This window comes from Ranitomeya imitator, chromosome 1 (assembly GCF_032444005.1).
Source record: "Ranitomeya imitator isolate aRanImi1 chromosome 1, aRanImi1.pri, whole genome shotgun sequence".
Lineage (NCBI taxonomy): Eukaryota > Metazoa > Chordata > Amphibia > Anura > Dendrobatidae > Ranitomeya > Ranitomeya imitator.
Window position 1 is genome coordinate 314,694,464 of NC_091282.1, and position 12,718 is coordinate 314,707,181.

The 12,718-nt window shown below is 43.5% G+C and overlaps 1 protein-coding gene across 3 annotated transcripts in view; it reads right to left on the reverse strand.

Moving 5' to 3' along the window:
- The window catches only part of LRRC74B (leucine rich repeat containing 74B), a 111,534-nt gene extending 105,369 nt beyond the window's left edge, over nt 1-6,165 (reverse strand). For 2 of the 3 annotated variants that reach the window (XM_069758630.1, XM_069758638.1), the window contains exon 1: nt 5,792-6,142. In XM_069758630.1, the coding sequence (XP_069614731.1) occupies nt 5,792-5,959 (168 nt within the window). In that variant the 5' untranslated portion in view covers nt 5,960-6,142. Of the gene's footprint in view, nt 1-5,791 lie in introns of all 3 variants that reach the window. The other variant, XM_069758647.1, reaches the window with a different exon arrangement.
- Between the last annotated feature and the right edge of the window lie 6,553 nt (nt 6,166-12,718).

A 12,718-nucleotide genomic window follows, 5' to 3' on the forward strand; every position in this document is an offset into this window, starting at 1 on the left:
AATCATTTGGCAATCTTCAGATTTTATAGACCTGTCTCTAATCTTCCCTTCATCTCTAAACTCCTCGAACGCCTGGTCCACTCCCGTCTTACCCGCTATCTCTCAGATAACTCTCTTCTCGACCCTCTTCAATCTGGCTTCCGCTCTTTACACTCTACGGAAACTGCCCTCACTAAAGTCTCTAATGACCTACTAACAGCTAAATCTAATGGTCACTACTCCATGCTAATTCTCTTGGATCTCTCTGCAGCATTCGATACTGTGGATCATCAGCTCCTCCTCACTATGCTCCGATCCATCGGCCTCAAGGACACCGTTCTCTCCTGGCTCTCCTCCTATCTCTCTGAACGATCCTTCACTGTATGTTTTGCTGGTTCCTCCTCCTCTCACCTCCCCCTTACTGTTGGGGTTCCTCAAGGATCAGTCCTAGGCCCCCTCATCTTCTCGTTGTATACTGCCCCTATCGGACAAACAATCAGTAGATTTGGTTTCCAGTACCATCTCTATGCTGACGACACCCAATTATACACTTCTTCTCCTGTTGTCACGCCGACCTTTTTAGAAAACACCAGTGCTTGTCTTACCGCTGTCTCTAACATCATGTCCTCCCTCTATCTGAAACTAAACCTGTCAAAAACTGAACTCCTCGTGTTTTCTCCCTCTACTAACCTACCTTTGCCTGACATTGCCATCTCCGTGTGCGGTTCCACCATTACTCCAAAGCAACATGCCCGCTGCCTTGGGGTCATCCTTGATTCTGACCTTTCATTCACCCCCCACATCCGATCACTGGCTCGCTCTTCTTACCTGCATCTCAAAAACATTTCTAGAATTCGCCCTTTTCTTACTTTCGACTCTGCAAAAACTCTTACTGTTTCACTTATTCATTCTCGTCTGGACTATTGTAACTCTCTACTAATCGGCCTCCCTCTTACCAAACATTTCCCGCTCCAATCTGTCCTGAATGCTGCTGCCAGGATCATATTCCTCACCAACCGTTACACCGATGCCTCTACCTTGTGCCAGTCATTACACTGGCTACCCATCCACTCCAGAATCCAGTACAAAACTACTACCCTCACCCACAAAGCACTCCATGGCTCTGCACCACCCTACATAGTAACATAGTAACATAGTTAGTAAGGCCGAAAAAAGACATTTGTCCATCCAGTTCAGCCTATATTCCATCATAATAAATCCCCAGATCTACGTCCTTCTACAGAACCTAATTGTATGATACAATATTGTTCTGCTCCAGGAAGACATCCAGGCCTCTCTTGAACCCATCGACTGAGTTCGCCATCACCACCTCCTCAGGCAAGCAATTCCAGATTCTCACTGCCCTAACAGTAAAGAATCCTCTTCTATGTTGGTGGAAAAACCTTCTCTCCTCCAGACGCAAAGAATGCCCCCTTGTGCCCGTCACCTTCCTTGGTATAAACAGATCCTCAGCGAGATATTTGTATTGTCCCCTTATATACTTATACATGGTTATTAGATCGCCCCTCAGTCGTCTTTTTTCTAGACTAAATAATCCTAATTTCGCTAATCTATCTGGGTATTGTAGTTCTCCCATCCCCTTTATTAATTTTGTTGCCCTCCTTTGTACTCTCTCTAGTTCCATTATATCCTTCCTGAGCACCGGTGCCCAAAACTGGACACAGTACTCCATGTGCGGTCTAACTAGGAATTTGTACAGAGGCAGTATAATGCTCTCATCATGTGTATCCAGACCTCTTTCAATGCACCCCATGATCCTGTTTGCCTTGGCAGCTGCTGCCTGGCATCTCCTCTCTGATCTCAGTCTATCACCCTACCCGTGCCCTCCGCTCCGCTAATGACCTCAGGTTAGCATCCTCAATAATCAGAACCTCCCACTCCCGTCTCCAAGACTTTACACGTGCTGCGCCGATTCTTTGGAATGCACTACCTAGGTTAATATGATTAATCCCCAATCCCCACAGTTTTAAGCGTACCCTAAAAACTCATTTTTTCAGACTGGCCTACCGCCTCAATGCATTAAAGGGAACCTGTCACCCCGTTTTTTGAGATTGAGCTATAAATACTGTTAAATAGGGCCTGCGCTGTGTGTTCCTATAGTGTATGTAGTGTACCCCGATTCCCCATGTATGCTGAGAAATAACTTACCAAAGTCGCCGTTTTCGCCTGTCAATCAGGCTGGTCAGGTCGGGAGGGCGTGGTGACATCGCTGGTTCTTCCTCAGCTTTACGTTGGTGGCGTAGTGGCGTAGTGGTGAACAAGCAGCGCGCGATCTGCGCTGTAATCCCTTGCATCGGTGGGGGCGGCCATCTTCCTGGGGCCGCGCGTGCGCAGATCGAGTGCTCTGCTGCACGGGGCTTCAGGAAAATGGCCGCGGGATGCCGCGCGTGCGCATTAGAGATCGCGGCGGCCATTTTCCCAAAGCCGAGTTTGCATCTCGGCTTTGGGAAAATGGCCGCCGCGATCTCTAATGCGCACGCGCGGCATCCCGCGGCCATTTTCCTGAAGCCCCGTGCAGCAGAGCACTCGATCTGCGCACGCGCGGCCCCAGGAAGATGGCCGCCCCCACCGACGAAAGGGATGACAGCGCAGATCGCGCGCTGTGTCTTCACCACTACGCCACTACGCCACCAACGTAAAGCTGAGGAAGAACCAGCGATGTCACCACGCCCTCCCGACCTGACCAGCCTGATTGACAGGCGAAAACGGCGACTTTGGTAAGTTATTTCTCAGCATACATAGGGAATCGGGGTACACTACATACACTATAGGAACACACAGCGCAGGCCCTATTTAACAGTATTTATAGCTCAATCTCAAAAAACGGGGTGACAGGTTCCCTTTAACCTAACGATCCCTGTGTGGCCTATTTAGAAAAAAAACAAAAAAAAAACAATCAGGTTCCTCGCATCATGTTCTCATTCACTTTATGCAGTTAATAGCCCTCTGTGTCTGTACTGCTACATACTTAGGCAGTTAACTGGTTCATGCAGCTTTACATGAACACCCGAGCCTTACACTATGGCCGGTCCGAATAACTAAAGCAATTGTTACCATCCACCTCTCGTGTCTCCCCTTTTCCTCATAGTTTGTAAGCTTGCGAGCAGGGCCCTCATCCTCCTGGTATCTGTTATGAACTGTATTTCTGTTATGCTGTAATGTCTATTGTCTGTACAAGTCCCCTCTATAATTTGTAAAGCGCTGCGGAATATGTTGGCGCTATATAAATAAAAATTATTATTATTATTATTTTATGGATGCCTTGCACACAGTCAAGTAGCCCAGTGCCAGAGGCAGAAAAACAACCCAAAAACAACTTTGAACCCCCACCATATTTGACTGAAGGTACTGTGTTCTTTTCTTTATAGGCCTTATTTCGTTTTCAGTAAATAGTAGAATGATGTGCTTTCCAAAAAGTTCTATCTTGGTTTTATCTGTTCACAAGACATTTTCCCTAAAGGATTTTGGCATACTCATGTACATTTTGGCAAACTGCAGTCTACAGTCATGGACAAAAATTTTGAGAATGAGACAAATATTAGTTTTTCCAAAGTCTACTGCTTCATTTTTTCTAATGGCAATTTGCATATACTCCTGAATGTCAGAGTGATGAGGACAGGGCTGGCGATCAATCAGTCATGATTAAGTAAGAATGACATCACTGGACACTTTAAAAGGAGGCTGGTGCTTGGTATCATTGTTTCTCTTCAGTTAACCATGGTTATCTCTAAAGAAACACGTGCAGCCATCATTGCACTGCACAAAAATGGCCTAACAGGGAAGAGTATCGCAGCTACAAAGATTGCACCTCAGTCAACAATCTATCGCATCATCAAGAACTTCAAGGAGAGAGCTTCCATTGTTGTCAAAATGGCTCCAGGGCGCCCAAGAAAGACCAGCAAGCGCCAGGACCGTATCTTAAAACTGTTTCAGCTGCGGGATCGGACTACCAGCAGTGCCGAGCTTGCTCAGGAATGGCAGCAGGTTGGTGTGAGTGCTTCTGCACGCACTGTGAGGTGGAGACTCCTTGAGCAAGGCCTGGTTTCAAGGAGGGCAGCAAAGAAGCCACTTCTCTCCAGAAAAAACATCAGGGACCGACTGATATTCTGCAAAAGGCACAGGGAGTGGACTGCTGAGGATTGGGGCAAAGTCATTTTCTCTGATGAATCCCCTTTTCGATTGTGTGGGACATCTGGAAAACAGCTTATTCGGAGAAGAGGTGAGCGCTACCACCAGTCTTGTCTCATGCCAACTGTAAAGCATCCTGAAACCATTCATGTGTGGGGTTGCTTCTCAGCCAAGGGAATCGGCCCACTCACAGTCTTGCCTAAAAACACAGCCATGAATAAAGAATGGTACCAGAATGTCATCCAAGAGCAACTTCTCCCAACCGTCCAAGAGCAGTTTGACGCCCAACAATGCCTTTTCCAGCATGATGGAGCACCTTGCCATAAAGCAAAGGTGATAACTAAATGGCTCATGGAACAAAACATAGAGATTTTGGGTCCATGGCCTGGAAACTCCCCAGATCTTAATCCCATTGAGAACTTGTGGTCAATCATCAAGAGACGGGTGGACAAACAAAAACCAACAAATTCTGGCAAAATGCAAGCATTGCTTATGCAAGAATGGACTGCTATCAGTCAGGATTTGGTCCAGAAGTTGATTGAGAGCATGCCAGGGAGAATTGCAGAGGTCTTGAAGAAGAAGGGTCAAGACCGCAAATATTGACTTGCTGCATTAACTCATTCTAACTGTCAATATGACCCATTGGTACTCATAATATGATTGTAATTATATTTCTGTATGTGATATAAACATCAGACAAACACTAATAAAAACCAGAGGGCAGCAGATCATGTGAAAATATAATTTTGGTGTCATTCTCAAAAATTTTGGCCATGACTGTAGGTCTAGCTTTTTCTGGTCTCTGTGTCAGCAGTTGATTCTCCTGGGTCTCCTGAACCGTGTTTAATTGAAATGGCAACGGATAGTTCATGCTGACACTGATGCTCCTGGAACCTGCAAGAGCAAGACAGCTTGCATTTGTTTGGAACTTGATTGAGGCTGCTTATCCGCCATCTGAACTATATTGCGTTGCAACCTTTCATCAAATTTTGTCTGCCATCCATGTTCAGGGAGGGTAGCTACTAGGGCCATGGGGTTGTAAACTTCTTGATTATGCTGTGCACTGTGGAGATGAGCATGTAACCTTGAGATTGATATTTTTCAACAATTTTGGTTCTCTTGTCCTCAGACAGTTCTCTTCTCATTTTTCTGTTCTCCATGATTAGTGCGGCACACAAATATACACAATGCAAAGATTAAGTCAACATCTCCCCCTTTCATCTGGTTTCAGGTGAGATGGAAACTCACCACAGGTGAGATGGAACAAGCATCGCATGCTTGAAACAAAGTTGTCTATCCTCAATTTTGGAAAGGCGCCAATAGTTTTGTCAGGACCATTTTGTTTTTTTTTTGTGTGAAATTATGTCCAATTAACTGGTTTTTTTGTGTTGTTCCAATGCACAAAAAGTAAATAAAAATGTGTATAATATAAAGATGTGTAATTGCAATAATTTTCTGGGGAAATACTTCATTTTGTGGAACAATTTCAAGGGTGCAAACACTTTCAGCAATATATATTTATGTATGTATCTATCTAGATATATATATATATATATATATACACACACACACACACTGCTACATCTTGGCGAGGTTTCACTGTTTATTATGACTCCTGTTCTATAGACCATCTTCTATAGAAATAATAATATAAATAACTTACTTTGCTGCTAACACTTCCTCTGCTCAGTTGTGACAGTGGTCTGCTGGGTGGTCTGCTAGGAATTCCTCCCAAGAAATGGTTGACTTCTTCCTCTTCCGCATCTTTTGCTTCTTCGACTGAAGGAAGCATTGGACTCATGTCCTTAGAAAACCTCTTGCCTAGTACCATATTACTGTAAGCACTGATTTATCAATCACAATATTAATATTATTATGCTGCTAAAGCTTTGTCCAAAAGGGATTAAATCTTGAGTCCTTGTAAAAACATAATTCCCCAAAAATAAGGCCATGCAGCTAAATGTTGAATAAAGCTGCCAGCAGGCAGGGTCTGCTCAGATTTCTGTTGACTGTCAGGATACATAAACTTGCTAGGCTACTTTATTTCAGGCTGACAATCCCAATGACCAATTAGAGCAGCAGAACAGAGGACTCAGCCAAACAGGGGTTACAGGCGGGAGTGCTAAGACTCTGGGTTTGTTATACTGTTACCATAGCGATGGTGATTGCTTAGCAGTGCTTGATCCACAGCTTCTCACACTGAACAGCTTCTCTCTGCTGTCCTCATTCACGACAAGGCAATATACAGAAAATATACATAACTCATGTTCATATGCGGCGTATTTGTTTGCAGATTTGTTTAAGTAGATTTATCCACACTGAAAATCTGCTTCAAAATCCTCATCCTATGCTTGAAAATGTAATATAGAAAACAGCTATCACTGTGTAGGAGAAGGTCCTCATTCAGTAATATTGCAGAGTGACTATAAAAACACATAATCCAGGTCAAAGAGAAAACAGCCGGCACCATTCAGTCTTGGGTACCTTATAGCAGCTTCATGGGATGGTTTACAGCTTAAAGGCACCAAGGTTAACAGGTGCGCCACACGGCGATAGGCAAGTCTTTTGGAAGTCAGGAACATGGGAAAAAAGGGTGGCACTCTGAAATTCCTTAAAAACTCATCTTTATTTTCATCATTAAAACATCGGGGAGCGGCCGTTTCACATCCAACTGTTGCTTCAACAAGTCCAGGTACGGTTTAACATGGGAGGACAACCCCTTAAATAGGGGGCACACCTGTCCTGCCACAGGCAATAACACTAATTACAAAGAGATCAAATAAATTCACATTCATTTATACAAATATAGACATGTCTATTTCATCATTAAAACCAAAGGGACCTTGTGCATGGGAAAGGATAATCCACATAGCCTCGTGTAATTATTCAGATTTACTCACGGTTCGGGTAACTGTACTCGCTCAAGTCCCGCAAAGCTCAGAACCTCTGGGTCTGAACAATGAACTTCTCAGACATGTTCTATAAATCTGGCGGATCCTTTCCCTTATGCAATCGATTTAAGTGCAAATAAAGAAGTTTTTTAAGGAATTCTAGAGTGTCACCCTTTCCTCTATTTTCCACCCTTATAAAAACAAATAAACTACTAAGAACATGGAGTCAATGGTCCAAAAATAAAGTGTTATACATTTCTATTAAATCATGATAGCGCGGTAATTTGCTGATTTGGGAATGAAATAAAAAAATGATGATCATTAGAAAAATTTATTTTATATTTTAATTATACTGAACAGTAATGGAATTTTTAAATTACATGGTTTTAAATAGTGTATCTGGCAAATGTCGACCTTCGCTATCCACACACTGCTGCATACGTTTTCTGAAGTTTTCATGAACTCTAACAAGCATGTCCACTGGTATTCTGCCAATTTCAGCTTCAATATTGTTCCTTAGGTCTTCCAAGGTGTTGGGACGGTTGATATACACCTTAGACTTCAGGTAACCCCAAAGGAAAAAAATCGCATGGGGCTAAATCTGGTGAGCGTGCTGGCCAGTTCACATCTCCCCTCAAAGAGATAAGCCGTCCAGGAAACATTTGCCTCAAACAATTCATGGTAACCCTCGCTGTGTGTGCAGTGGCACCATCCTGTTGGAACCATGTATCCTCTAGTTCCATTGCCTCAAGAGCCGGCTGAAAATAATCCTGTATCATAGACAAGTACCGTTCGGAGTTCACAGTTATGGCACGACCATTATCCTGAAAAAAGTAAGGACCAATGATGCCTACTCGTGATATGGCGCACCACACAGTGACGCGGTCCGAATGCAGAGGTCTCTCGTGAACTTCTCTGGGGTTTGTTTCACTCCAGTAACGCATATTTTGTTTGTTTACACACCCACTGAGGTGAAAATGTGCCTCATCAGAAAAAAACACAATTGCGTCACGGGGTATCGTTGCTAACATGTCTTCACAAGAGGTCCGCCGTGTCAAATAGTCCCATGCTGACAAATGTTGGACCACGCACATTTTATACGGGTGAAAATTCAGTTCATCATGAAGAATCCGGTGGAGAGAACGTCTTGAAATGCCAAGAGCAAATGATTGCTTCCGAGCAGAGCGTTTCGGAGATTGCAGTACTGCTGCTCTAACTCTCTCGATGTTTTGTGGTGTTGTAATCCTTCTCTCAGGTCTCCTTCGTACACATGACACATTCCCTGCTGTTCTGAATGCATTCACCCAATTTACAATTGATTGCCGTCCAGGAACACGTCCGCGTGGAGGAACAGCGAATTGTAAACGAAAAGCACGCTGCACTGCAATGATCGAGTGGGCATTTGAAAAATACGCTTCAACACAAAATGACCTCTCCTCACGTGTCCACTGCATGATGGCAACTGAAAGGCAGAGGAATACAAATCTCCCATCAGCCACTGTAAGCCACACCCACTCTCCCCTCTCTTCGACCGACAGTGCCGCCACAGCATGCAGTGCAAAAAAGCAAATTACCGCGCTCCACCCTGTATATCTATATATATATACCTATACATATATATATATATATATATATATATATATATATATACACACATACACACACACACATATGCAAGGACAAAATAAATAGCAAACAGACTTAGGTACTAGTGGCATGTAGCCCACACAAGTGTTGGGGAAGGAAGAGTGTATTACATGAAAATAGAAAAAAATACTATAAAGTGTTAGTGCTTAAATAATAATAGCCTGTGACGGCAAGTGCATAATGTATATATACGAATATAACAGGTAAAAGTTAAAGAGGTAACCAGTTTATATATGGCAGTCTTTAATATATGCCAATACGGCTTAAATTGTTACAGTGCGAAGTGCAAGACTGCATACACATCAGAAAAAGCTGCATATAGCACAGAGCTACAATCATCTGTTACCCTTATCTCACCCATGTGGGATACCATACCAGCACCCCCATGAAGAAGCCCCTAACCAGGTAACCCTGATAACAACTATGGTGGCGCACCATAACAGTGGATGTAGTAGAACCTCCACCCTGTTACTGAAAATAATCTCTAAGCAAAGACCAACACTGATATTACCGTCATATGGTGACCATATAGTGGCAGATACCAGTGCTGCAGAACACATAGATTAAAGTACAGTTATATATAGTGATTTACAGATGTCATTCTTTCTGAGGGAATCATTCATTTTTCCCATCTATTCCATCTGGCCCAGACCGACATGACTTCTTCCAGCCAGGAATTGGCTGTAGAGATTACAACAAAGTCACATTTGATTTCTCACATTTCTAGAACAGACCCACCTATTCCCAACCTGTACAAACTCCTCATCCTTCTGATAGGGCAGCAGCGGCTCAGTACTGGGGTATGTGTCCCTGATACCTAATACCTTCTGTGTGGTACTATGTGCCCTCTAGATGGTAAAACAAACCTCTAGAATATATTCCCTGAAGAAGGAAAGCGAATCTTTCCGAAACGCGTTGGAACATTGGTCCTTTCTGCTATCCGTACTCCTACATTGTCAGAACTTTGAATAATCCCGCCGTCTCACGTGACCGGTGACGTCACAGCAGGTCCTGCTTCACCACTACACACCTGCAAGGAAAACTTACTACAGCGGTCATCGGTGACTCTACAAGCAACAATGGACTCCGGATAACGCCACCAGCAGGAGCTACGAGAAAGGAGCATCTCTCCCTCACCCAGAATCAACGCTCTGTATAAGGTAACACACGGCACATCTGCTACGGATTTCCAACCTGGCTTAATCCTAGTGCAGTACGCCGAACGCCTTGTTCCTTTCAGTGAAGCCTGGCCACCGGCCGGGGCCGCTTCCTCCTTTTTTGCTTTGGGTGTTTTTAGTCTTTTTGTTTTCTACCATACGCCTTCATCCAATCTCCTTTTTTTCTATGAGATGGAAATAACTATTTTTAAAAAACTATTTGGCGAACTGTTCCATCTCCATTTTAACGACCTCTCAATGACTATTGGCTTCTGAGTAATACCATTACAGCTAAAGGTGGCGCGCACTATTGTTTAGTGCTCATTGTTAACATTGGCTCAACTAACATTTTCTTGTCCTTTATATTAGTCTGGGTTACACGTGACTCATTTTGCTGCTAATTCATCTGACGTACTGTATTATGTAATTTCTAACATACGCTTGTTTGGCCAGATGTGATTGTGGGAATAGTGCAATTTTTTACATCTGTAGTTTTACATTCATTGAGTGCTTGTTCGTGTATTTGCGTTTTTTAAGGTTTGTGTCTTTCTATTAAACATAGGATATATTCCTTCCTCTTTTTCTCATTAAATCTCGTTGTGCGCGAATTTATCTTTTTTATATTTATTCCTTTTGACAAAATTGTGGTTGTTGCCTAAATTCGCAGCAATACGAGATTTTATAATTCCCAGCGCCGCTGTATACTTTTATATAGAATATATTAATGCCCTGTGTAAGTGCCCTAGAAATATTTGCCCCCTAGAAAGTAATAATGCCCTGTGTGCCCCGTTTAGTTAAAATAACCTGAGTTCCCCTATAACAATAAGTGCCCACTTAACATTTAATAATGAACTGAGTCTCCCCTCTGTATGGCTCCCCTCTACATAGTATGATGCTCTCTTATACACAGTATAATGCCCCCTCACTGTATAGTACCTCCCACACAGTATACTGACCCCTTAGCTGTTTGATGGCTGCAACACTGCATAATTGCCCCACACTGTACAAAGACCATTAGCTTCCAAGTTGTATGATGACCCCCTAAATAGCCTCCATAAAGTATAACGCACCCCATAGTCCTTCATATAGTATAATACTCTCTCCATAGACCTCTATGTAGTCTAATGCACTCCCCATGAGCCTCTATATAGTATAATGCACTCCCCATAGGCCTCTATACTGTATAATGCTGTATACTGTGTTCCCGCACTCCACATAGGCATCTATATAGCTTAAGCTGTAACACCACACCCTGCGTCCGTGTATGGCTTACCATCCCACACCATGAACTGACACCAACTTTCTCACCACTCATGGCTGTACTGTAAACTCCTTGTCCTGTTTGTTGTGCATGTTTCCTGGCAGCATGCTTAGGGTGCACATGCTGGAAGGAATTTCTGTCTCTGAACGCTGAACCTGTTTTCCCTGGACTGTGTGCCCAGGCCTGAATCTGTTTTCCTTGGGGCTGTATGCTGTTGTGAATTCCGTTCTTGGGCTCCCTCCGGTGGTTGTAAATGGCACTTTTGTGAATTCTGCCCTTGGGCTCCCTCTGGTGGTTTTGAGTGGAATTGCTGCTCCTTGGGTTTAGCTTTAGCAGCTGCTTTCACTAATCGTCTCTCCTGGCTCTGCTATTTAACCTGGCTCTAGTCTTCAGCCTATGCCACTTGTCAATGTTTTCTGCTGGATTCACATCTCTGCTTGGATTCTCCTGGTTTCCTGACCAGTTCTGCAAAGATAAGTTCTGGCTTTGCTCATTTCAGTCCACATGTTGTGGACTTATTGTTCTGTGCATTCTATTTTTGTCCAGCTTGTCATTATGGATTTTTTCTGTTAGCTGGAAGCTCTGGGAAGCAGATTTACCCTCCACACCTTTAGTCAGGTGTGGAGATTTTGTAAACTCTGTGTGGATTGTTTTGTAGTTTTTATACTGACCGCACAGTATCCTTTCCTGTCCTATCTATCAAGCTAGACTGGCCTCCTATGCTAAAATCTGATTTCATCTCTGCGTATGTTATTTTCCCCTCCTCTCACCGTCAATATTTGTGGGGGGCGATCTTTCCTTTGGGGATTTTCTCTGAGGCAAGATAGGTTTCCTGTTTCCATCTTTAGGGGAAGTTAGATCTTGGGCTGTGCCGAGGGGTCTAGGGAGCGTCAGGTACCCCCCACGGCTATTACTAGTTGCGCTGCTAGGTTCAGGGTCTGCGGTCAGTAGATACCACCTCCTTCAGAGCTTGTCTCATGTTGTTCCTAAACCACCAGATCATAACAGTATGCCCAGGCCTAAACCTGAACCTGTCTCCCTGGGTCTGTATGCTCAGACCTGTACCTATGTCTGATCTAGTCCTAATTAGGACTTGTCCCTGCACCTAATCTCTAAACCTGCAGTGTCTGAACCAGTACCTATCACTAAACCTGCAGTGTCTGAGCCACAGGTGCTTCTCACAAAATTCGAATATCATCAAAAAGTTAATTTATTTCAGTTCTTCAATACAAAAAGTGAATCTCATATATAGCGTCATTACAGAATGATCTATTTCAAGTGTTTAGTTCTGCTAATGTTGATTATTATGGCTTACAGCCAATGAAAACTCAAGTGTCATTAACTCCGTAAATTAGACTAATTAACAAAATCATCTGCAAAGGCTTCCTAAGTGTTTAAAAAGGTCCCTTAGTCTGTTTCAGTAGGCTCCACAATCATGGGGAAGACTCCTGACTTGACAGATGTCCAGAAGGCAGTCACTGACACTCCACAAGGAGGGTATGCCACAAAAGGTCATTGCTAAACAAGCTGGCTGTTCACAGAGTTCTGTACTCAGAGAGCTGTGAGTTCGAACCCCAGCAATGAAAGTTAATTTTATGTTACTATCCACCAACATAGAAGAGGATTCTTTACTG